Source organism: Rhineura floridana, chromosome 8, assembly GCF_030035675.1.
Source record: "Rhineura floridana isolate rRhiFlo1 chromosome 8, rRhiFlo1.hap2, whole genome shotgun sequence".
Taxonomy (NCBI): Eukaryota; Metazoa; Chordata; class Lepidosauria; order Squamata; family Rhineuridae; genus Rhineura; species Rhineura floridana.
The window spans coordinates 90,205,760-90,231,246 of NC_084487.1; the positions used below are offsets into that span (position 1 = coordinate 90,205,760).

General features: G+C 39.4%; 1 protein-coding gene across 1 annotated transcript in view; it reads left to right on the forward strand.

Moving 5' to 3' along the window:
- CFTR (CF transmembrane conductance regulator) overlaps nt 1–25,487 on the forward strand; it is a 145,848-nt gene that overhangs the window by 115,097 nt on the left and 5,264 nt on the right. Inside the window, exons 21-24 of the mRNA XM_061640065.1 lie at nt 1,508–1,608; nt 4,415–4,657; nt 5,815–5,970; nt 18,055–18,144. Coding sequence (XP_061496049.1) covers nt 1,508–1,608; nt 4,415–4,657; nt 5,815–5,970; nt 18,055–18,144 — 590 coding nt within the window. The remainder of the gene's footprint in view (nt 1–1,507; nt 1,609–4,414; nt 4,658–5,814; nt 5,971–18,054; nt 18,145–25,487) is intronic.

The following is a 25,487-nucleotide window of genomic DNA, read 5'->3' on the forward strand; positions in this document are numbered from 1 at the left end:
TGGGCTTGAGACTGCCCTGGTCTAGTATGTTGCCCCTAGACAGTTTAAATATGTCTGCATCAGTGCTAGGGATGTTGGAGGAATTTGGGAGGCTCTGCATTCTGAAGTAAACTCACCAAATCTGCTGTCCCCAAATTAATGTGCAGATCATACAAGGTCTACCTTGGAATTCAAACTCCAGTGAAATTCCATAAGGGGGCCCAAGGGATGCCTTTTCCTTCCCTTTTTACTGGTCTTAGCAGCTTGGAACTGTTAGAATACCACAAGCTTTGCAAATGGGCCTGCAGAAGCTTCTGGGGGGACTGGATTGTTGCTGTGTGTTTGTGTGCTAAATTTGTTTAAAGCAGCACAACAGCAGCAGAGAGTAACAGCGGATGTTGAAATGCGAGTGTGCCAGCGTGTGCGTGCGTTTACCTAAGAAAGCAGGCTTTTACCCTGCATCAGGATCACTGAGACTTGAGATTTAGTAAAATAAGAAAAGCTACTTTATTTATAGAAATACATAGTAGATAGAAAGGCATACCTAGTTCTAACTAACTAGCTAAGTTGGAGGTGTAACGCCCAGGTGTGGGAGTTAATCTCATGGCTAGGTGAGAGCAGAGACAAAGGGTGTCTCCTCTGTCCCGGACAGTCGGAGAAGAAAGAAGGTGGAAAGGGCAGAAGGAGGAGGGACAGGTAAGCTTCCCTAAAGACATAACAGTCTAATGGCTGGAAGTAAGTAAGTCAGAGAATCACAGGTAAAGGTAAACAAGCCTATACATCTAGAGGACCCTAGCTCTATCTTCCTTCTGGAACATAGACAAAAGAACAAAACAGGAGTTGCTCTTGCCCCACTTCCAACATGGATGTGATGGATGCACCATCCTTTCTTTGACCTTCATATGGAAAAATATAGTTTTCCATATCAAGTCCAAGGGAGAAACAATGTCATCGTGTTCCATCCTCCTAGAAGCCTTTGCAGCCTATTTGCAAACCATGCAGCTTTCTAGCTATTTCAAGTTGCTACAACCTGTAAAGAAAAAAAAAAAGGGCAGCCCTTGTACTACCTTGTAAAATGTGTGTCCTTTTAAAAAAAGGTTTAAGAATTTCATGCTGATTTTTAAAAAGTATGCACATGTATTTGCAAATAGGATGGAATCTATGTTGCATGTGCAGTTGACATTAATCAAATTTAGACTGATCCATCCCTTATCAGTGCCTCACTCTACACTGCATTTCAGTTCAGTTTGTTTCTCTTTACAGTACTAGTTTCTGTGCATTTCTCACATTTTGTATTTGGGTATGGATCAGAGCTTGGAAAAGTTACTGTTTTGAACTACAACTCCCATCAGCCCCAGCCAGCTGGCTGGGGCTGATGGGAGTTGTAGTTCAAAAAAGTAACTTTTCCAAGCTCTGGTATGGATACATGATTGCATCACTTATGTAGCTTCTCTTAAAATGCAGATTTAATATATAGGAATATATACATAGGGTATCAGATTTTGAAAATGTGTCTTTGTACTTTCAGGTAATGGGGAAGGAACGGTTGGCATCATTCTTACATTAGCCATGAATATTATGGGAACTCTGCAATGGGCAGTAAACTCAAGCATAGATGTAGACAGTCTGGTAAGAGTCATATATATTAACTGAATACTAAATTTTATTTTCATTTTTAAATCTGATGGTTAAATTTCACAGACTCATAAAATGTACTACCTGTGCTGTAGTATGTACATTTATAAATATGTTTGTACTTGTAAATCATTGCTAATAATTTTCTGGTAATTCAGTTATAATTGTTTATAATTTTTCTAGAGGCATATATTTGGGTTGTCAAGCTCACAGATCTTTCACGGTTCACAGTTATTAACTTTTTCTGCTATGGCAAACATTTATGTAGTTCTTTTTGATCAGTGTAGTACACAGTTTCCATTGTCTAGCCCACAACATTTTGGCTGCAGCCAACACTTTGATTTTTTATTTTTTTATATCTCCTTCAGAAATCTTAATAATGCTATGCAAGCCTGTATCTCATTATGATATATTCCATTGCATACAATTTCCCCAATAATTCTGAACTGGGGGATAACAGCATTTATTTCACCATTACTCCTCCCTATTGCCCCCCCAAGCAGTAATTATACTTGTGTATAATAGTTCTAGTGTTGGCCATTCATATAGATTTACTAAGGATGGAGACACACTTACTGTTTGCCTGTTCCAATATATATCCACCTCTCTTTTCTGAAAATGGAGGTAGACAGCGCTAGTCAAACCTGGACCCTTTTTTACTGTAAAATCTGGTGGGATAAGCTTGAGTGCTTTTTTATTTGCTTCAAAGAGATTTTGCAACTGATCGGCAGATCAATCCGTCCCCCTCTAGGTATGGTCAATGGACATGCTTTGATGTAGGGGGTTAGTGTGCTTACAGCCTAAAGTGAATGTCCTTGTTCCTCCATTTTCTCCATCAGCTTTTAAGGGTAGCTCTGGTATGCATACTTTTACTTTTGCGTATTGTTTTCCTCCTCTGCATCATCACACAGAGAGCTGCATATGCAGAGCAGGATTCCACTATATACCATTTCAGAGTATAGCACAAAAAATACAGCACAAAGGAGAAACCCTTCTTCCTCTAAGTACGTACACAAACCAGTTAATTGTTTCCCCCATCATTTTATAAATGAGGTAACTATGACAGAAGCAAACCAACCAGGGTTCCTGTATTTGAATGAGGTTTTTTTGTGGGTTTTTTGTGGGTTTGGGGGGAGTTCTTTGAGGGGGGGTTGCCTGTAGTATCCTGATGGTAGCATAAGTAATATATGAAGAATTATTTTGGATGCACATTTTGAACTTTGTGACTGAAGAAGATGACTCAAAAGTGCCAATCAAGGCTTAGCAAATTCCCTAAAATTGTTAGAAATAAACTAACATTGTTTTCAGAAGTCATTGCATGACACACACAAGCAGAAAAACAGTTAGTTAACCACAAAGACTTGCATTACTTTCCCACCATTAACACACAAAGATTCTTTACCGTGAAGTTTGCTTTCCCATGGTGAACAAGTCCCGTTATTGTCCTAAGATCTGAAAGGTCAGACTAACGTAATAACTGTCTTTAAGAAACTGTGTTCAAAAACAGTCTTGCTACAGAATTAACTCTGGTAGAAATAGGCTGTCTCTGCTCATCTTGATATGGTATAACTTATAATTATTAGTAAAGATTATTAAGAAAAAAGGTTTTAAAACTCAAATAATTTTTACAAATGTGTTAAGAAACACAATTTAGAACTTGACCTAACACAATACTTTTCCTTTTATACCATTTTATGCAAAGTGTTTTATAAATTCAGGTTATACTAGAAAGAAGATAGTGTGGAAGAGTGGGAAAATGGTGGGATTTAATAATGTGGATGACCCATCTTCAAATTTGGATTTTTGCAGAAGGAGCTATTCATGGCTACTAAAATAAAATCTTTAAACATTCCTAAGAGGAGCAATTTTGTCCCTTCCATGTAATGGTGTGGGATTTCTGTGCTGCCTTCATTATTAGCGGGAAGTATGCACATCCACCAGTATAGGTGATTTTCAGCAATTCCTATGATTGTAACATCTCCAAAAATTACAGAAATCAAAGCAATAACTGAAATCAGGTGTACTCTTCTGTTCACACAGTTCTTCTTCTACATCAGGTGCAGCCTTCAACTCACAGGCCTAATCAGAGCCTGTGATGCCATTTCCCCCAAACCATACTCACCTACCTCACCTCTGACATCATTTGTGATGTCAGATATGAGGCAGGTAGAGATGCAGCTGCCAATTAATAATCAGGAACCTTAAAGCATCTTGTTCCTTGGTAAGGGGGCTAGCTGTCATCACCCATCAGCTGATCAGCAGTGACAGCAAGTCTGCTCAGATTGGCTATGGTATTGAGTCCCCATCAGAAACTCTGTAGTGCAGCCAACCACTGCCAAAACCAGGGCTTGAAGTCGGCACCTATAAGCTGATAAACACTGATATCACTTACTGGGATCGACTGTGCTGTGCAGTTCCCCATCAGGAACGTTGTAATGCAACTAACCCTGCAAAGAAATGGTGGAAAGAAACATCTGAACTGGCCCTAAATTAACTTATTTTTCCCCACAATAATGCACTGACTAAGGGATTGTGAGTTGTCATGACAGGAGGAACTGTACAACAAAGAAATAAATTTGCGAGAGGGCCAAATACTTTGTCTTCATGATTTATACACCACAGAATTAAGATTAATTTGTTGCTATCAGGCTTGCGCTTGGGGACAATCAGTAGACTGAAGTTTTTATAAGCTGTCTATATATATATATATATATATGTATGTTGGAGAAAATAATGTTTTTGGTTATTATTCAGTGTTCTTTTAAAGAAGGACTTCAGTAGTTCTTGCTTTGGTTTTCAGATGCGCTCTGTGAGCCGAATATTTAAGTTCATTGATATGCCAACAGAAGAATCCAAACCTGCACTACCTTCAAAAAATGAGGAGCTTTCCCAAGCTCTCATAATTGAGAATAAGTATGCAAAGGAACATAGCATTTGGCCATCTGGTGGGCAAATGACAGTAAAGGGCCTCACGGCCAAGTATATAGATGGAGGATTGGCTGTACTAGAAAACATTTCCTTTTCAATAAGTCCCGGACAAAGGGTAAGAATGCTTTCATTTAAGCTCATTTTAGTTAATACACTGTCAAACAAGTGGCAGCACTACTCCAAAACCAGAGAGAGAGAGAGAGAGAGAGAGAGTAGCAGTATTGGATTTCTAACATGTAAATTCACAATAATGATTCACATTATTTTAATATGCAGTGAGTTTTGCAAAAACAGAGGGAAATCCCATTTCCTTAGTGTTTGGGAAATAAACCTAAAATATCTGGGCATAGAAATGCTGGGCAGAGTTAGAGTTAATGAGAATTTGTGGTAAAAGCATGGTTTATGGATAAAATGCCCAGAAAATAGTTATAATTTCCCATATCTGCACATTTACTTCCTTTCACTCTCTGTTTGTATTGCTGCTTGTCTCGTGGGAAGCCTTCCTAATAAATATGGATTTTGAGGTGAAAATCCCAAGTAGAAAAGAAGAATATAGGGTGGTGTGCTAGTAACACAATATAAAATAAATATTTGAAACATTATGAGTGAGATCCAATATCACACCAGCGAACACAATGAGATTCTCCTTCCTACTTCCTGCTTCCTGCCCCATTCCCCAATCTGTTCCAGAAAGTACCTCAACCCTCCACAGCAGATTTTGGGGCACAGAGGGGCCTGAAGGGGCAGGAGAGGAAGGGAAAGTCCTCTTTGCACAAGCAGAAGGCCAAGTGGGATATCACAACTGAGTATCACCTTATAGTACTATAAACAAATTTAATGAAAATTAGTAAGATATATACAGCCACCTGACTGGAATTTCATTGCCAGAACAACATACAATAAATATTTTTGATGTTTGCAGAACTGAGTTTCCAGTTTTGGTTGGAACTATGAGTAAACTATAGTTTGTATGAATGAATGTTTGCCCAGTTTGGATGCCGTGGACAAAGGAGTAAAATTGGGGCAAAGATATAAATATATTGTTCCTGTTTTAAAGTCCTAATGACAGATTCTACTGTATAAGTGCCACATATCAACAGAATTGGCCCTTAGAAGTGCACATTCCCGCCGTTATATTAATATTTATGGTTTCAAGCTCATCTAAACAGAAAACATCCTACTCTGAACTGCTGTTTTGTTAATTTCTAGCATGCATATGATTAATTTATCAGCTGTGGTTTCTTCATTAATTTATGTTTATAAATATTGCAGGTAGGTCTTTTAGGAAGAACTGGCTCAGGAAAAAGTACTTTGCTCTTTGCTTTTTTAAGACTCTTAAATACAGAAGGAGATATTCAAATTGATGATGTATCCTGGAACACTGTTTCTGTGCAGCACTGGAGAAAAGCGTTTGGAGTAATACCCCAGGTAAATTTACACTGGCCTGTAAAATTAGTTCTTACATAAATCACTTTGCCCAACATTATACTTTGTTCATACATAAACTTCAGATAGATTTAAAGTCTAAAGTAACTTGTTAAGGAGAAAAGAAATAAAACATGACCAGATATAAAACTTAGGAGTAGGGCAGAGCAAGTGTTCGTGCTTGCCTTCCCTGTCTGTAGCCGGTTCAAACATCAGACAAGATTATGATGATGATGATTTATTAGATTTATTAGCTGCTTGTTACCCAAAGGTCTCCAAACGACTTACATTAAGTGCTTAGTTTGATTGTCAGCACCATACCTTGGGCTTGTATGCTATGCCCTTCCCCACTCCTCTCCTCAGGCTTTTGGATTTACTCATTCATTTCCTGGTTTGAGCAAGCTACAGTTTTCTATAGTTTCTGAAGTAGGTAAACTATAGTTACAAATATCATACTTTATCTCACAGTGAGAAGTTGAAACCTAGTTCAAACTTGTTTGGAGGCAAATGATAACATGTGTGAACTACAGTTTGCTTGATTTTGAAGACACACCAAACTATGGTTTGATCTGTTCAGAGCAGGAAATTAGTGGATGAATTAGAGTGTGATAAAAGAAGGAAACATGCAAGCACATTGTCTGTTCATGGTGGCATGTTTTGGCCGTTACATCTGAACCAGAGGAAAATTCAACCCTTTGAACTCTTCAATTAGAGCTACACATACATGCAACATACAGGGAGTGAAGCATTTCAAAGACTGAATATAGTCTACATCAATTTTTAATTTTATATGCAGAAGCAAAGTAAGCTAGTTTTGTGCAATGAACATATCCGCAAAATATTTCTATTCATGGATTGCTTCTAGTGTTTTCTGTAGGCCCTAATAATTCCCTATAGACTATGTTAATGCATTTAAATCTCAATCCTAAATATCTTTTTTTGAAATTAAATGCCTTTGACTTCAGTGGAAGGTGCACACTGGAATCACAGCTCAGATACAGAGACCACTATCCCCTCACAGAACTATTTTCTTACATTTATATCCTGTGTTTCTTCTGTCATTGAACACAAGGTGGCATATATCCCTATACCACCTGGCCTGGGCCCTGAGATCAGTGGGGGAGACCTTTCTTGTTATTCTGTTGGCAGATGTAATTTGCCATCTCGTGATGCGGAATAGGGCCTTCTCTGTAATGGCACCCCAAATATGGACTTCCCTGCCCTTGCAGAGAATGATGATGACAACAATACTGTGCTTCTGTCGTGAAATAAAATATTATTGTGTACTGGTGGAATTATTGACTGGTGCTGAAGATATATTGTGAAATCTGAACAGTGGTTGTCATTTTAATGTGTTAATCTTATTGTTTAACTGATGTTTTCATTGGTAGTATATTGTAATTGTTCTGTTTTAAACATGTACGCTGCTGTGGGCTCTCATGTGAATGAAGGGTGGGTTACAAGTTTAACAAATAAAATAGAAATGCATGTGATTTCCAGGCCTGTTTAGCTTCAGCAACATGGTGGCCTCATGTGCCTTTTGACAATACCCTGGGACTAATAGTCCTGGGGTAGGAGGAGGTACTCCGTAAATTAAATTGGTTATTGATGGTGTGGTATTAGTGTCCGTGGGAATTATATCTTACAAGAGAGATAAATAAGGCCTAGTGGAAAACGTGTTGCCTTAGTCCAACAATCCTTGACTGGAGATTCTCAGGCACAGAGTCAGAAGCTCACACATGCCTACCTCAGTATGGGTAGCAGAGGTTAGCTTCCACAGTGAAGACAGATGCAAATAATTAATCCAGTTTCTCTGCAATCCCCTTTTGCTCCTTTAGCACACCTCTCTTGTAATCCAAATGTCAGTGTGCCTCCCTAGCCAGTTTCCTAATGTATTTAACTTCTTTTATTGCTGTTCTTATTGTTTTTAGCGTTGTGCTCTTCTAACACTTTTCTTTTTTTCTTTTTTGCATACCTTATTGTCTGCTTGCATTTATTTTGCCCAAGTTTGTGTTCTTTTTTGCTTTCCTCATTTGGGCAAAACTTACATTTTCTTGAAGGAAGACTTCTTGCTTCTTGAACTGACCCTCTGGCATCTTCTTGGTGTTGGTGGTACCATTCCTGATCTGCAGTATACAGTCTAACTAAGCTTCTATTATTGCGGTTTTGAATAATTCCCAGGCATTCTGAAGAGATTTGACCCTCTTGACTTTCCCTTTCTACTTTTTATCAATTCCCTCATTTTTTTAGTCCTATTTTGAAGCCAACTGTGACTGTGCTGGACTTTCTTGGCAATTGTCCACTTACTGGTGAATTTAGTAGTGCTGTGGTCATTGTTTCCAATTGGTTCAATGCCATTTACATCTCACACCACAGGTCCTGGGCCCCACTTATGCCCCCCCCATTATGTCCAGAGCTGCTTCTCCCCTGGTCAGTTCCATGACCAACTGATGTATGGAACAATCATTTTGGGTACAATTGTTTGAATCCATTTTCAGATAATACTGAAGTGTTTGCTTTGTTCTTAGGTTAACATGTCTGTTCATTTCTGACTAATGGCAACTAGCCTGACAGAGGCACATTAAACACTTGCCAAGAATTTTAAATTAATTCCTGAAGATCTCACAGTTAGTTATTGAACTGCTGTGTCCACTACCTCCTTCACTGCAGTTTTAATAGTAACCAGCAGAACAAAGAGATTATTTTGTGTCCTAGCTTTCAACTTAAACGTCAGATTTAAAATTTTGTTTGTTCTTTCCCATTATCTGGAAAAGGAGCAAGTTTATTTTTTAAAACTCTGGAGCTTATGTTCAAATGTAGCACCCTATCCCTCAATTCACTTTTTCAATTTTTTCCTGCTTACTCTCAGTGGTTTCTTTTCTTCAAAGATATTTCCTATATTTGATCAGGATGGTGGTTGCTTTCATCAGGTAATCTGCCCCAAACACTGCTGGGAATTGCACTGGCCACCCATTGAGAAAGTTTTTCAAGAGACGTCACCAAGCTCTCCTAGGAAATTGCTTACACATAAGAGAGTCTTCTCCTCAGCAGGCTTTCGCTGTAAGGCATTAGAGTTCAGTGAGTCTAAAATGAATTGAGAACTGACAATATTATATGCCACAGAATTATTCTTTTTTAATTTATTAATTTCTGCAAGATAAGTAGATAAAATGGTACAATGTCACAAACTCAGGCAAATTACACTGTGCCACCTGCAAAGTACCACAGAACCTCAGAATTATTCTGACTTTGCTGGAACCACCGTCTACTCCACATATTACTTGTAACTAGTGTATTTAGACACTGCAGTTCATTTTCAATATGTAAAAAACACAATGCGATTGCTATTTAGTGGCCCTCTTGTGTTTCTGCCTGCCATGTATCTGTAAAACACACAAATTATTTGTTGGGAAGAAAAAAGAACCTCATGGCAACACTAAGTAGGTATCCCTTTTCCTGCTTCTTCCTGTTTGTTTTCCTCCTATTAGAGAAATGGAGGAAATGGAAATTTTGATAAGAGCAAATGGTGATGCACTGCTCCATTTGGATGCAGTGCTAAGTCCTAAACAATGTGGCTTGGGGTACTCTAATTGTGGTTTTCCAGCATCAACAGGGGGTTGGACTAGATGACCTCGGAGTCATCCTTAGTAAGACCCCTTGCTTCAATTGCTTTTTAAAAGGTTACCCAAGTTAGATTTTTATTTACCTGTTTTAGTTTCTGACCCATCAGGCTGCTTCTTTTCATTTAATAGGTGGCAAATCTGCATACTTAAAGGGAATAAGTCCTAATGAACACAGTGAGACCTTCTTCTCAGTAAACATGTATAGGCTGAGGCTGCATTAATGTATTAACTTCCAGAGGTCATAAGTAAGATTTCAATGCAGTATAGTCAGTCATTATTTTGAATTACTCATAGATCCTGTGGCAATAACCACTGCAAAGTAGGAAATCCAGCAGGAAACAAGACAGCAGTAACAAAAAGTCAGCATTGCAATGAGCTGACCCATCTGTTGACCTATACCCATGAGCAGAACTCCTAGGGAGATAAATAACAATTCTAAATGTTAGACAAGGGACCAGTGTATAGATTGTTTCTTAGAAGGACTCAATCCTGCAATATACACTTTCACTGATGTCCATATAGGAGTCAGTATGCCCATAGGATGTTTCATCTATGTCAAGATCGGATCCCAAAAGACCTGGTGGGAGCTGTGATTTCTAGCTATGTAGTGTTCCAGTTCACTGTTGTCAATATTTGACAGCTAAATGATGGTGTCCACTGATTATTCTGAGATGTTGCATTCAAGGGTCTGTTACAATAATGCTGAAAAGGTATAAATGGATGAGAGAATTCATTTAGACCTTTGATTGCCAGATTCATCCAGAAAATTTTAAAAAGCTTTGACTGCATAAAAAGCAGTAAATAAAATACATTTGAAAGAGAGGATTTCCCTAACATGCTACTAGATTACATGCAGAGAGCCGTTACTTGTTTTTCTGCCTGCCTCAGCATGGATTAGATGACCTTTGATTCCCTTTTGAATGCTTATTCATTAGATACAATAGTAGGACAATACTAGACAAGCAACCAGTACTAGAACTCAAACTCCCATACCCTATTTCCACAAGAATGTAAACAAGAATTTCTTCTTGGATGCTATGATGGGGGAGAACTCATGGTGTCTAAATGGGATAGAGCTGATCACATGTATATTAACTAGTCAGGAGTTATATCCTGTTCCATATTTACAGTTTCCCTATGCAGTGCATGTAAAAAGAAGGGGATTTCAGCATTTCACAAGCTTCCCCCCCCCCAAAGTTTTAAATTTCCTCATTTTATTCTTCCTTGTATCTTTAATTAACGGATTCTGATTTGTATGTGTGATATCAGTTAAATGTTTGGCGAGATTAAAAAACTAAAGGGAGGAACTTCTGAATTCAGAATAGCAAGGAAGCATTTTTAAAAGGCCAACGTTTACTAAAGGAGCAGCACTCCTAGGTAAGTCAGCTGATTCAGAACATGAAAACATAGTATGTCATATCTATGGGCAACATTTGATTTAAAGACATTACAAGTGTTATGAAGGTGTCCCTTTCTTTCCTGAAAACTAGTTTGGTCAGTTTCCTCTTCTTTGGCACCACTGTAAAATATTTAGATTCATTATTTTAATATGCAGCAAACCAAGTGTAAATAGAGGTATGCAAGACATAATTTCCTCTATTGTATTAACACCACCACACCCAGTAATCTTGAGAAGCTAATCTGAAGTCAGAGAACATTGCTAGCACCACTACTTTTAAGAAATCACCAACAAGCATAAGAAAAGAAAAGCCTTAGTGTACATGCCCTGCCTCATTTTTCTCACGCAAGGGATATATAACCAAATGGATCTAACATACATGTTCAAAAAGAAGAGAAAATCTGATACAGTTATTACTGAATAAACAGCATACATTACATGCTATAGTTTAGGGATTTAATTTAGGCCACATGCAGCACAATTCTATACATGTCTACTCAGAAGTAGGTCTGATGGAGTTAATTGGAGCATACCTCCAGGTAACTGGTCATAGCATTGTAGCCTGAGTTGACAGCTGTTCCGGAGCAGAGTATTACTCTAAGGATGCAGTCTCATGCATGCCTACTTGAGAGTATGGCCCACTGAGCTCAGTAAACATACTTAAGATTGGGCCATAAGTGCATTATTGCAAACAAGTGTTCCACATGTGTACTTGGCGTGCTTGATAAGGAGCATCACATATAACAAAATGGCAGGTTTAAATATGGCACTTACAGCTGTGAATCTGTCCTTAGTTAGATTCATCATTTTATTATTTTTATTTATATTTATGTATATGTTTATATGTGTTACAAAGAGAACGATCTCAATGGTTGACTAACAAAGCACTTTAGATGGTTAAAGAAAGAAGGAAAGCAAAAGCAAAAGGAGATAGAAACACGGTCAAAGCCCTAAATGCAATAATACAGCGACTAGTACTTAGGGACAAAGAGAACTATTACAATGGTAATTGTATAGAAATAGAAGAGGACAACAAAATAGGTAGAACAAGAGCCCTATTCCAAAAGATTAGAGAAATTAAAGGAAATTTAAACCAAGAGTAAGTATATTGAATAATCAACAGGGAAGCACACTGACTGACCAAGATGAAATAAAAGGAAGATGGAAGCAATACACTGAAGAACTCTATAAAAGAGAAGCAAGGATGACAGATGCATTCATAGCAGAACCGTATGATGAAGAACCAGAAATTTTAGAATGTGAGGTGAAAGCTGCTCTTAAAATACTTGGAAGAATCAAATCACCAGGAACAGATGGCATACCAATAGAGTTGCTACAAGTTACTGGGACTGGATCTGTCCAAATTTGACAAAACTTTGTCAACAAATATGGAAAACTAAACAATGGTCCACAGAATGGCAGCATTCAATATATGTCCCAGTTTCAAAGAAAGGGGATCCCAGGGAATGCAGTAATTATTGAACTATTGCCTTAATATCCCATATAAGTGAAGTAATGCTCAAGATTCTAAAACAAAGGTTCTTACCATATATGAAACGAGAAATGCCAGATGTCCAAGCTGGATTTAGAAAAGGGAGAGGTACCAGAGATCATATCACAAACATATGTTGAATAATGGAATGGACCAAGGAATTCCTGAAGAAAATCACCCTGTGCTTTATCGATTACAGCAAAGCCTTTGACTGTGTAGATCATGAAAAACTATGGAATGATTTAAAAGAAATGGGGGTACCACAGCATCTGATTGTCCTGATGTGCAACCTATACTCTGGACAAGAGGCTACTGTAAGGACAGTATATGGAGAAACTGATTGGTTCCCCATCGGAAAGGATGTGAGACGGGTGTATTTTATCATCCTATTTGTTTAATCTATATGCAGAACATGTATGGAAAGCAGGACTGGACCAAGATGAAGGAAGTTTGAAAATTGGAGGGAGAAATAACAATAATTTAAGATACACAGACGATACCATGCTACTAGCAGAAGCCAGTAATGATTTGAAACGAATGCTGATGAAAGTTAAAGAGGAAAGTGCAAAAGCAGGACTACAGCTGAACGTCAAGAAGACTAAAGTAATGACAACAAAAGATTTATGTAAATGTATTTAAAGTTGTTAACAAGGACATTGAACTTGTAAGGATTATCAATACCTTGTCACAGTCCTTAACCAAAATGGAGACATTAGTCAAGAAATCAGAAGAAGGCTAGGACTGGGGAGGGCAGCTATGAGAGAACTAGAAAAGGTCCTCAAATGCAAAGATGTATCACTGAACACTAAATTCAGGATTATTCAGACCATGGTATTCCCTATCTCTATGTATGGATGTGAAAGTTGGACAGTGAAAAAAGCGGATAAGAGAAAAATCAACTCATTTGAAATGTGATGTTGGAGGAGAGCTTTGCGCATACCATGGACTTTGAAAAAGACAAACAATTGGGTCTTAGAACAAATTAGACTAGAACTATCATTAGAAGCTAAAATGATGAAACTGAGGTTATCATACTCAGAGCCACCCCTAGGCACCGGGAAGCGGGGCAGTTGCCCTGGGCCCCGTGCTTTGGCCCCCCCACGCTTGGCGATCTACTCACCAGCCGGCTCCTCCCTCCCTGCCTGCTCGCCTTTGCCATGCCAGGCAGGGCACAGCGCTTGCTCTCTTTCTCTCCACCCGGGACAGGGGCTCGCTTGCCTGCCCGCCCACCTGCCATGCCAAAGCCACCACCTCCACCGCTGCTCCTGCTGCAGTCAGCGAGCAGTAGCCACCCCAGGGAAAGCGAGCTGGGCCGGTAGTTCTGGGACTGGTGCCTGCGCACCTACGGCGACTCGACCAAGACCAAGACGGTGACCCGGAGCAAATGTGGGAGGACCCCAACTATGCTTTTGCTGCGGGCCCCGCACTTGCTAAGGTAGGGTCTGATCATACTTTGGACACATAATTAGAAGATAAGATTCACTAGAAAAGACAATAATGCTGGGGAAAACAGAAGGGAGTAGAAAAAGAGGAAGACCAAATAAGAGATAGATTGATTCCATAAAGGAAGCCACAGGCCTGAACTTACAAGATCTGAACAGGGTGGTTTATAACAAATGCTATTGGAGGTCACTGATTCAAAGGGTTGCCATAAGTCGTAATTGACTTGAAGGCACATAACAACAACATATGTTTATTTATATGCCGCTATTGTGGCCTGAAAAGGGCCCCCAAACCAGCTTACAATAAACATAGTTTAAATATAACAAAACAAAGTAATAGTCAATAAAACCAAGAAAAGAATAAAACAGCCGCAAATTAATCTACAGTAGAGACAAAAACTTCAAATCAAACTAAAAGCTAGGTGAAATAAAAACATCCTGACAGCTTCCCTAAAGCTTGAGAGGGAGAGGATCAACTGAACATCTCCAGGAAGGGACTTCCACAATCTGGGTATCACAGGAGAGAAGGCCCTTTCTTGCATCCCAACCAAGCATCTGAGGGTAGTGGGATGATCAAAACTGCCTCTGATGGTTAGCACAGTTGGTGAAGGGAACTGTATGGAAGGACCTGATCCTTCTGATATCCAGGTCCCAAATATTGATATTAGCAGGTACAGGGATTGTTGTCATAATCATCCCCCCCATGAATTATCTGAAGGAGTCAGATGTGCAGTGATTCATTTTATCCAGCTTCTTCCATTTTTACTCACATATCCAAACTGATGAAAAAATAATATGGAAATGCTAGGTATAAGCAAGCTCACTGTGAAGCACTTAAAATTGAAGAAAATGTTGTGGCTCACTGTCACAGTTACCTCCTAGATCAGGGATCACCAACCTTTGGGGGCCTGTGGGCACATTTACAAATTGGAGAAAGTGTTGTGATTGCCACACACACCCATACACACAACCAAGCACACACCACAACCTAATCTAATGACTAACACAGGATACGTATTTCAAGCCTAATTTCAGAGGGGAAAGGGGATCCTGTGCTGCCAAGAAAAGCCACTGTGGAGATATGTGTGCTTGCAGACACCATGATGGTGACCTCTGTTCTACCTCTGTTCTAGATTGTTATTGTGGCCAGGTCAATCCCTATATGAACTGAAAATGGCATCGCTACTTGATTTTTGTTCTATTTTACTAAAGGAAGAGAGACAAGGAAGAGGCAAAATAATCAACATTCAGGCTTTCTGATAGGCAGTGTTTATTCAACAGGCACAATGGAGGAAAAGTCATAGAGAAACTCACTTTCTCTGAGAAAAAAATCTGCCAAGTGCTTTGGTAATGCCAACAAGTGTCACATTTTTTTTAGCTTTTTTCAGAATAGTTGTGAATGAGTTACTGTTTGAAGCAGAATAAATCTGTCAGAGTGATACAAAGTCTCTCACACTCTTCTAATGCTCAAAGAGATTAAGCAAATATTGAATTTGGACTGTGTGATCCCCTGCCCCACCAGACACAGTTTCCTGTGTGTGACTAAGAGGTGTCCATTTCTCATCATGGGAGTGGTGGGGGAAGAAGAAAACAGTTTCAGCTTCCTTTACAACCACTGTGAACAATCTTACTGGCTTCAGCAGAAGCTGGGAGCAGGAGATGGGAATACCAAGCATAAAATTAAGAAATCGAAATCCATCTTCTCTATACCCATACCATGAAAGGACACAAAAGGAAGGAAAAGGAAGAATGCATCCCATAACTTCAGTTGTGCAAGACTTCTGCCTGAATGAATTATTGTGGCCACTTTCATCATGTGCTTGCTATCATGCGGGGTTGAAAATGTGTCTTGTTTTTCTTGTGTCTGGGGTGGGGAAGGAGTAGTCCATCAGATGCTGACTTCAGTGCCTGTTATCCTTGACCAGCCTTGTTACCTGGGACTGATGGGAGTTGAATTCCAACAACATTTGGAGGGCCACAAGTTTCCCACCCGTCTAATGTAATAAGGTCATTTTGGGCAGTTGTGTGCAGCAATCGCGTTCTCGCCTTGCACAGAGGCATGTTTGCCTCCACCCCCACTTGTGGAAGGCTCGGGAATGTTCCCAAAGGTTTTGAGCGGGGTCAGGTGGGGTCTACTGACCAATAAGATAGAAGGGATTAGCAGATTTAAAAGCCCGCTCCTCCCTTAGAACTTGCCTCCCTTTGCCTCGCAACACCCGCCCTCCTTCCCTTGTCATTATGGGCTTTGCTAGTCACCAGTTCGGGCTAAGTAGGAATTTTTTTGGGGGGGGTCCTGATTTCAGAATCCCTTTGGCTTTGCCTACTCCATATTGCTTGGGTTAATTCGATTGGCCTTCTGGAGGGTTGTGGTTGTCTTGCTTTGGCTGGCATGGCATTTGGGCAGGTGATGAAGCAGGGAGAAAAAATAGGAGACTGAGGCATTCTGGTAAAGGGCATTCCCTAGGAAATCATCAGTGATGCATGTCTGGTGGGGATCTGGGGAGTGTCCTTGTGGGACCGGCTTGCACATCATGGTGAATGCCTGTACGATGGGGCCAGGCTGCGGAGGTTGGAACCACATACCTGGCTCTACTAGCAAGGAGGGACAAGTTTCCCACGTCCTTGACTGGGAGTTACAGTCCGCGGTGACTAACATGCCCAGAGGACTGGAGGGAATACTCCCTCTCAGTTAGGTTGATCCTCACCTGCCCGAAGCAGTTAATCTGGTTAATTGGCTGAAATTGGCTAAGGTTTAATACTTGCTATATTTAAATAAATATAACATTATTCCACGTTGGTGTCACGAGTCTTCTTCGGTGTGGTGGCAATTGCTGTTTGGATGGGGTCATGAAGGTGAAGAAAAGTAAATAGAGCCAAGGCTACAATTTGCTGGCACTGATGCATGGTGCAATTATGTCTAGTAGTATAAGTAGAGTTTCTATGCCTGTTTTATCAGGCATGGTCTCAGCTCTTCAGCAGAAATCCTGTTGTACTTACATGGTAGTGTTATGCAACAGTGCTGAGCAACTAATTTGGGATTAAGTCCCATTGAACTCAATGGAATTTACTTCTGAGTAGATGTATATAAGAATTCCCTGTTTATTGCACAATCTGTACTACAGAGATTGCAGAACTCGCTGCGCTGGACCTGTCAACTAGTGTATGCTAGATTGTGGATGGGGAGGCAGAGTATTTCTACCTTTTATTCTATTAAGCTTCTTGATGATTGTTTCTTTTGTTAATATCCCAGAATGGCCAGTTGATGTTTTTGCCAGGGAGTGGTTGTTGAGAGCCAGTGTGGCGTAGTGGTTAGAGTGTTGGACTACGACCTGGGAGACCAGGGTTTGAATCCCCACACAGCCATGAAGCTCACTGGGTGACCTTGGGCCAGTCACTGCCTCTCAACCACAGAGGAAGGCAATGGTAAACCGCCTCTGAATACCACTTACCATGAAAACCCTATTCGTAGGGTCGCCGTAAGTTGGAATCGACTTGAAGGCGGTCCATTTTCATTTTTAAATGGGTATTTTTTATTTTTGTTAAAATATTTTATTAGCTGCCTTTCCAGTGCCGAAGGTGGGACAGCATGACAAATATTAGAAGATAGTTGAAGACCACTGGAAATCTTTCTGTGTGAATGAAATATATCGGAGCTCTCTCTGTAGAAGGTGACTCCCTTTCCTGCCCAGTGTGTGTGTGTGTGTGTGTGTGTGTGCGCGTGCGTGTGGTGTCTGCGTGTGGTGTGTGTGTGGTGTGTGCGTGTGGTGTGCGTGTGGTGTGGTGTGTGTGTGTGTGTGTGTTTTAAAGAGCAGTTTGGACGAGACAGAAAAAGAGTTGTGAGTTGACTGAACTTAGGCACCTTGGAGATGCAGGAACCATTCTGTATGCTTGTAAACGGAGCAAATATGCTAAAAATACTTTAAATCTTCAGTGTTTCCTCACCCGAAGGAAACCAAACCCAAGTTGTTCCTTGGAACAACTAAGTTCTTGAGAAAGTGGAGTGCATGCAACAATACCAAATACCAGATTTGTTAATTAGAAGGAAATTAAAATGTTGTGTTACATTTGGTATTTCTTGTTTGAGTTATGTTGTCAACAATATTTATGTTTTGTTTTGTTCTGCTTCCACAGAAAGTGTTCATATTTTCTGGAACCTTTAGAAAAAACCTGGACCCTTATGGACAATGGACTGATGAAGAACTATGGAAAGTTTGTGAGGAGGTAGAAATGCCCATCTTTGTTAGTTATGTTTTCAATAAGAGCTGTAGAATTCCCAGGTAATCAAGGCATGAGAAGGTGTCACACACTGGAATACAGCTTGGCCCAGTAACTTTATTACTCACATCTGATAAGGTGTTGTAGAACGCACTTTCCTATTCCTTGAGAAATTGCACTCCTGTTAAGAAAACCATGGTGTAGACAACTGCAAAATTTAGTTACTCATTTCCATTTAGTATGTCTGTCCTATTCATGTTTTTAACTGCTTAACCCTTTGTAATGCTATGTTCACTTGCTGATCTAATCAGGAAGCAGAAATTTATTTATTACTTGCTTGCTTTGTTTATAGCCACCCCATAACAGAAGGTCACTAAGCAACAAAAAACCACAATTAAAATAAAGAATAAAACAAAAACTATAAGAAATTGGTTTTTTAAAACTGAAACACAATTAAAATATAATGTAAAACTCAATTTAAAATAACATCAATTGTGAAACATCAATTGTTTAAAAGTCCTGGGTAAATAAAAACTGTATTCACCTGAAAACATCATACATGGAGCCAAACAAACCTTTCCAAAAAGGCCATTCCATAACGAGGGTGCCACTGCCCAAAATGCCTAGTCGTTACAGACTTCACTTCATTCGGCTGGGTACTTGTCCATCAGTAGGGTGTAATATAGGCAGGACTAAGACTTAGATAAAGGACTGGTCAATTATAGTCCCATTCACCTCAGAATGGGTCTAGCATTTTCAAATGCTCCAGTCAAGCACTTGAAACAGCTCCTGTAGCACCTGCCTCAGTTCTGTTCAAGCCCTTCTCCATGGCCTCATGTCATTTGCCACTTCCCCATCTTCTAGTCAGTGGGAAATAACACTTCAAATGTTAATTAACCACCGGATATTCTAGGACGTATTCTCTGTCCCAGTCAGGAAAAGACACTCGGCAAGCTCCCACTGCTGTTTATCATATTCCTGGCTGGGATCCTATAGGTGCGCTAGTGTGACTTGGCAAGAAAGTGGCCTGGTACAGGAAATCAAGACCCTGGTCAGCTTCCCATGGAGACAACTCCAAGTAAGCCGAGTCTTTTCTATCCTCTGAGCAGAGCTTGGAAAAGTTACTTTTTTGAACTACAACGTCCATCAGCCCAATCCAGTGGCCATGCTGGCTGGGGCTGATGGGAGTTGTAGTTCAAAAAAGTAACTTTTCCAAGCTCTGCCTCTGAGTAACTAGGAACCAAGTCCTGAGCCATGATACCACTGTTTCTTCCCCTGCCCAAGGTATCTTTTTGGCTTTGGAGCAGTCAAAGGGGTAGAGCATTTTGAGCACAGTTGAGGTTGGCAGCTTGCACTAGGATGTGCCCACCTTGAATCTGCTCACAAGACTTTGAGCAATATTAAATAGGGATCAGCCAGAAGTGAGGTTGGGGCAGGCCAAAAATCAAGCGGTAAGGTGGAACATTGAATCTAAAGTGCAAGACAGGATTAAATGCCAGAGTATAGAAGTGGTTGGACTCATGCCAGTTTCAAAACTCAACAACATCACTAGTATCGTAAGAAAGATAAGTCCAGGAATACAGTAGGTGAAAGCAAAGCATAACAGGAATTCAAAACTAAGGCAGAGTTGTGGAGTAGGGATCAACATGGGCATGTTTCTTGCAGAGACAAAGACTTGTGGGAAGAAGCGAGAGTTTAAAGGGAGCAGGGGTGAAAGCTTGCCAATGCTAAGGGATGTGAATTTTTAAAAAATCCTTATGGTCATCCAGACAGCTCATAGACAAGCCGGGTAGTTTTGGACCTGCCATATAGGTGAAATGTTATAATGTAATTTGGACTGGCTGGCTTAAACATGCACATAGACAGGCACCCCCCCACCCCAGTAGAGGACAGATGGTTACACTGTAGGAGACTGTATTTGATAATGAGAGAGTAGGATGAAAGAGCTTATCAGGGGGGTCTTTGATGTAAAAGTTGAATTAAGAGTGGAATTTTTTAATAAACTCATTGAGAGGTTGGATTTAGAGCTTAGTTGAAGTTTCAAGAGTTCCTAGTTTTATCTGAAAGCTTTGGTTTTCAAAATGTTTTATTGGATTACATATGCAAGTTATCGGAAATCAAAATTGTGTCTGGCTGCCTGGCTATTTTTACCACATTCTAGACACCAAACATTGTTTAGTGGAAGGTGTACAACTCCCCGCAAAATGCCATTTTAAAGAAACCTCTGAGCAAAATTTGGTGTCCAGGAATATTTATGTAACTATTTGTCTTGATAACAAGTTTATTATGGAAATGCTAAATAAGGCTATTGCATTTTTCTTTCTCTTTTTGGTTCATAATGCATATATATTTCAAGTGTTAGGGGATTTTTCTCTCTTCATTTTGCTAACTTGGCCTTCTAGCAAAATGAGAACGGGACCTTATAAGGGAATATTCCTCTTTCCTAGTTGCTGAATGATAGTCCTCTTTTATGATGACCCCATTTATATTTCCACAGAGAAGATCTAGAACTCACAGGGAAAGTAAAAATGGTCGAATTTAGAGCTTCCTCTCCTAAGGTGGAGGACAAGCTTGTTTTATCAGGCTAGGTAATTTATACTACAAACCTATACATTTCTGCTCAGAAGCAAGTCCCATAGAAATCAATGGGCTTACACCCAAGTAAGTGGGTATAGATGTGTAGTATAATAAGGTGACATCCTTTATCGTATCTATTCTATGTACCCTGGAATCTGTAAGCACCTTGAAAAGAATACAGTGATTACTAGAAGCCAACATGGATTTGTCAAGAACAAAGCTAGACTAATCTTATCTCATTTTTTGGTCAGGTGACCTCCCTGGTAAAGTGTGGTAATGCTGTGGACATGATTGTATATCTTGACTTCAGCAAAGCTTTTGACAAAGTGCCCCATGATATTCTGATTAGCAAGATAGCTAAATGTGGACTCGACAGAAACCACATTTGGCTACATAATCATACCCAAAGAGTGCTTATCAATGGTTTCTTCACAAAGTAGGGGGAGGTAACAAGCAGGGTACCGCAGGGCTCAGTCCTGGGCCCAGTGCTGTTCAACATTTTTATTAATGACTTGGATGAGGAGGTGCAGGGAATGCTTATCACATTTGCCGATGATACAAAATTGGGAGCGATAGTTAATACCATGGAAGACAGAAACAAAATTCAAAGTGATCTTGTTAGGCTGGAGCACTGAGCTGAAAACAACAGAATGAAATGTAACAGGGATAAGTGTAAGGTTACCTAGGAAAAAGAAACCAAATGCCCAGTTATAAGATGGGGGATATTTGGCTCAGCAATACTACATGTGAGAAGGATCTTGGTGGTGGTGTTGATCACAGTCTGAATGTGAGCCAACAGTGCAATGTGGCTGCAAAAAAGGCAAATGCTACTTTAGGCTGCATTAACAGAAATAGCATTTCCAAATTGCGTGAAGTACTAGTTCCCCTCTATTCAGCACTGGTTAGCCAACGTCTTGAGTACTGCACCCAGTTCTGGACATCACACTTTAAGAAGGATGCAGACAAACTGGAACAAATTCAGAGGAGGACAAGGATGATCATGGGACTGGAAACAAAACCCTATGAGGAGAGACTGAACGAACTGGGCATGTTTAGCCTTGAGAAGAGAAGACTGAGGGGAGATATGATAGCACTCTTTGAGTACATGAAAGGTTATCACACAGAGGAGGGCTGGGATCTCTTCTTGATCATCCCAGAGTGTAGGACATGAAATAATAGACTCAAGTTACAGAAAGCCAGTTTTCAGCTGAACATTGGGAAAAACTTTCTAACTGTTAGAGCAGTACGACAACGGAACCAATTACCTAGGGAGGTGGTGGGCTCTCCAGCCCTGGAGACATTCAAGAGGCAGCTGGACAGCTATCTGCCATGTGTGCTTTAACTTGGATTCTTGCATTGAGCAGGGGGCTGGCCTTATAGGCCCCTTCCAACACTACTGTTCTATGATGCTATGAATGAAGGACCTGTTCTGGGATAATCTAGATAATTGTGTCAAGTTCTAGTAGTGTCTTAAATGGAAAGATTCTCTCCAGTTATAAACAATTATTTTAAAGAAACAGATATTTATAGTTATATCTTAAAATTATTTAAGATATAAATTTAGTTTTCTTGTAGCCGGAGCTCCAGGTATTCCATAGCTGGAGATTAGAAGCTGCCTGAGGTTAATTGACAATACAAACAAAGAGCGATTGGATTACATTCTTCCCAATAATAGATTCGACAACTGACTGCTTCAATGAGCAGTGTAAAATATTAGAGTGAAAAAATGACTCAAAATTGCATCTTACTTTAATTGGGCAGTATTGATTTTATTTATTATAACTCTTTTTCTACCACTCTTCAATCAAATTCCCAGAACAGTTTATGTAGTAGGAAGGTTAAAGCAGTTAAAACAACAACAAAACCCAAACTTAATAAGCTAATGCACTAAAACTTAATATATATTTAATATACTAAAACAGACAGCAAATCTCAGAAGTACCAAAACAAAGTTAAAAGAGGTATTCAAAAAGTCTGGAAAAATAGAAAGATCTTTGCCTGGCACCAGGCACCAGGCAAAGCTTTCTAGGGAGAGCATTTCATGGAGCATTTCATTTCTGAGAAGGAACTTTCCTTCCTTGGTGACCTCAGATGGCAGAGGGACCCACAGAAGGCCCTCTGCTGAAAATCTTAGTGTATAGGCACATACATCTGCAGATAAACAGTCCCCCAGGTATCCTGTCCTAAGCCATAAAGGGCTTTAAAGGTAAAACAGCCCTTTGAATTAAGGCCAGAAATAGAGTAGGAACCATTGCACAGGAATAATGTTATCATATTACCCAGTCCCAGTTAACTGGAGTTTCCTCATCATCTTCAAAGGCTTTGGGGGAAAGCTGTGATCTTGCAGGACTTTGTACCTCTGAAGTTATATTGCTCATGCAACCAGAACATGCACTTGATCATTTTTCTTTTGCTTGCATAATTAAGGATAGTTTTTAAGTATAAAAGTTTCAGGTATGAATAAATGGAAAATGCAATTAAATTAGAACTTGTGTTTTAGCAAATGATTTAATCCTTGATTTCCCCCCCCCAAAAGTTACTTCACAATAATTTTTTGTGCACTGACTTAAATTATAGCATGTTCACACCATGTTTTCTAATATTGCTTTGCCGTCTCTTGTATTTTTGGGGGGTGTTTTTATTCCTATCACCAATTCTGAATATTGTCTTTACAGTTTCACAACTTTTTTTTGCCTTTTCAAAAACATTAAATATTCGCGTATACACTTTCCTCCCCTCAACGCATCTAGCTAGCTGGATCCATGCTGTTCAGATGCAGTAGCATAATGCTGCTTTGAAATATTTTTAAATGGATGTCAGAAAATGTGGTGACTGCTCATGAATAAAGAGAAACAAACCTCAAAAGATGATAAAAAATCCATTTATTGAAGTGCTTTTGAAGATATGCCAGGCCCATTTCAAATATAATATATATTTTTCATCAAAAGCAGTTGAATTTTTTCTGAAGAATATAGAAATCACTGTATTTAAAATCTTACCAATTGTTTAAAAAACCCACATTTTAAAATTTATTGCCTGCCACTGAAAGATTTGCACTGGCTGCTCATTGAGCTACCAGGCTAAGTTCAAGGTTCTGGTTTTGGTGTACTAAGTCCTGTACAGCTTGGGACAAGGATACTGTACCTGAAAGATCATCTTACCCCTTATATACCCAGTCAATCACTACACTCTGCAGGTGAGGGGCTCCTGCAGATACCATCTTATCAGGAGGTCCGTTCAATACAACATAGGAAGTGGACCTTTAGTGTAGTGGTACCTTTAGTGTAGTGGTACCTCCCCTTTCCTCCCCTTAAATATTAGACAGGCACCATCTCTGCTATCTTTTCAGTGTTTACGGAAGACCTTCCTCTTTCAACAAGCCTTTTAAGTAGAGACCATTATCAGAGTCTGTGTGCTGGAATTGCTTTTTAAGATTTTTTTAAAAGTTTTTTTTAAAAAAGATGTTTTTAAAGATGTTTTGTTTTAATATATTTTAATGCCTGTTTTTATGATGTTTTATAGTGTTTCTAGTGTTTTTGTTTGCTGCCCTGGGCTCTAGTTGGGAGGAAGGGTGGGATATTAACAACAACAACAAAAATAATGTAATAAATAAATTAATGTATACATAACTAAATCATGTGTCTGGATAGGCTGAATATATATATATATATATATATATATATATATATATATATATATATATATAAGCAGGCATCTAAAACAGCATAGCAAGGGTGTCTGCTGAATGTTAATGCTAGGAGATCTTAGAAATTGCTAGTTTCATAGTTTGGTTATTAAATGAATCTCATAAAATGTGTGTCCACATAATATGTCAAAAGCTACTTTTTACTAACCTATCAATTTGTGATGCTGTCAGTTACACAGTGATATCCTCTTTGAGTCTAATTGGAATAGTGTAATTCTGATAAGGTCCACTGACCATAGAAGACTTTTAAAAATGGCAGATCATTCATTCTAGATGACCAGTTATGGGAACTGGATAACACACATTTAGAGCCTTTAATATAGTGCAAGTGTGTTTAATTGGTGAATAAAATTTTATACAATGCCTACCTTTTCTCCTAGATGTAAAAATTTAGCTTTATTCACATATATCTGGAAGGAAGTCCCAGTCTTTTACTTTACAGTTAAAGCAGCTTCAAACTACTCAACATTTCCTATTCTCATGAAGGAAATGTTATGATGATGTAAATTATCTGATTATGTAAATATCATTAATATTGCAACATAAATTCTCTGCTTCTGATGGATCTCTGGACAAAGGCAATGCCTTAAGTATTGTACTGTGTATTCTAATTTTCAACCATTAAACCATCAAAGGAAGGAGTGGGAGGCACTCTTTTGTTTTCTGGGCATTCCAGAGATGCCACCTCTGTATTTTGTTTCAGTGCCTATAATTTGTGGCTTTTGTTCAAGGTAATCTACCAGTCATAGTTTCTATAGAAAACATCCAGGCTTCAGACAGTCTCACAGTGGCCACTTTTGGATATAAGCCAAAGTTAGTTTTAATCATGGTTTGTAAGTCAGGATTTGGCTCATGGACAGTTTGCTTCACCTTATTTTGTTTGTTCTTCTCCTGTCTTCTCTGTGAATACCTGGTTGTTCGGCAGTTGAATAGACTGCCCTTGGGGGTGGTGGGCTCTCCTTCATTAGAGATATTTAAACAGAGGCTAGATGGCCAGGGATGCTGTAGCTGCATCCTGGTTTGATCCTGTATTGAACAGAGAGTTGGGCTATATGACCACCAAGAT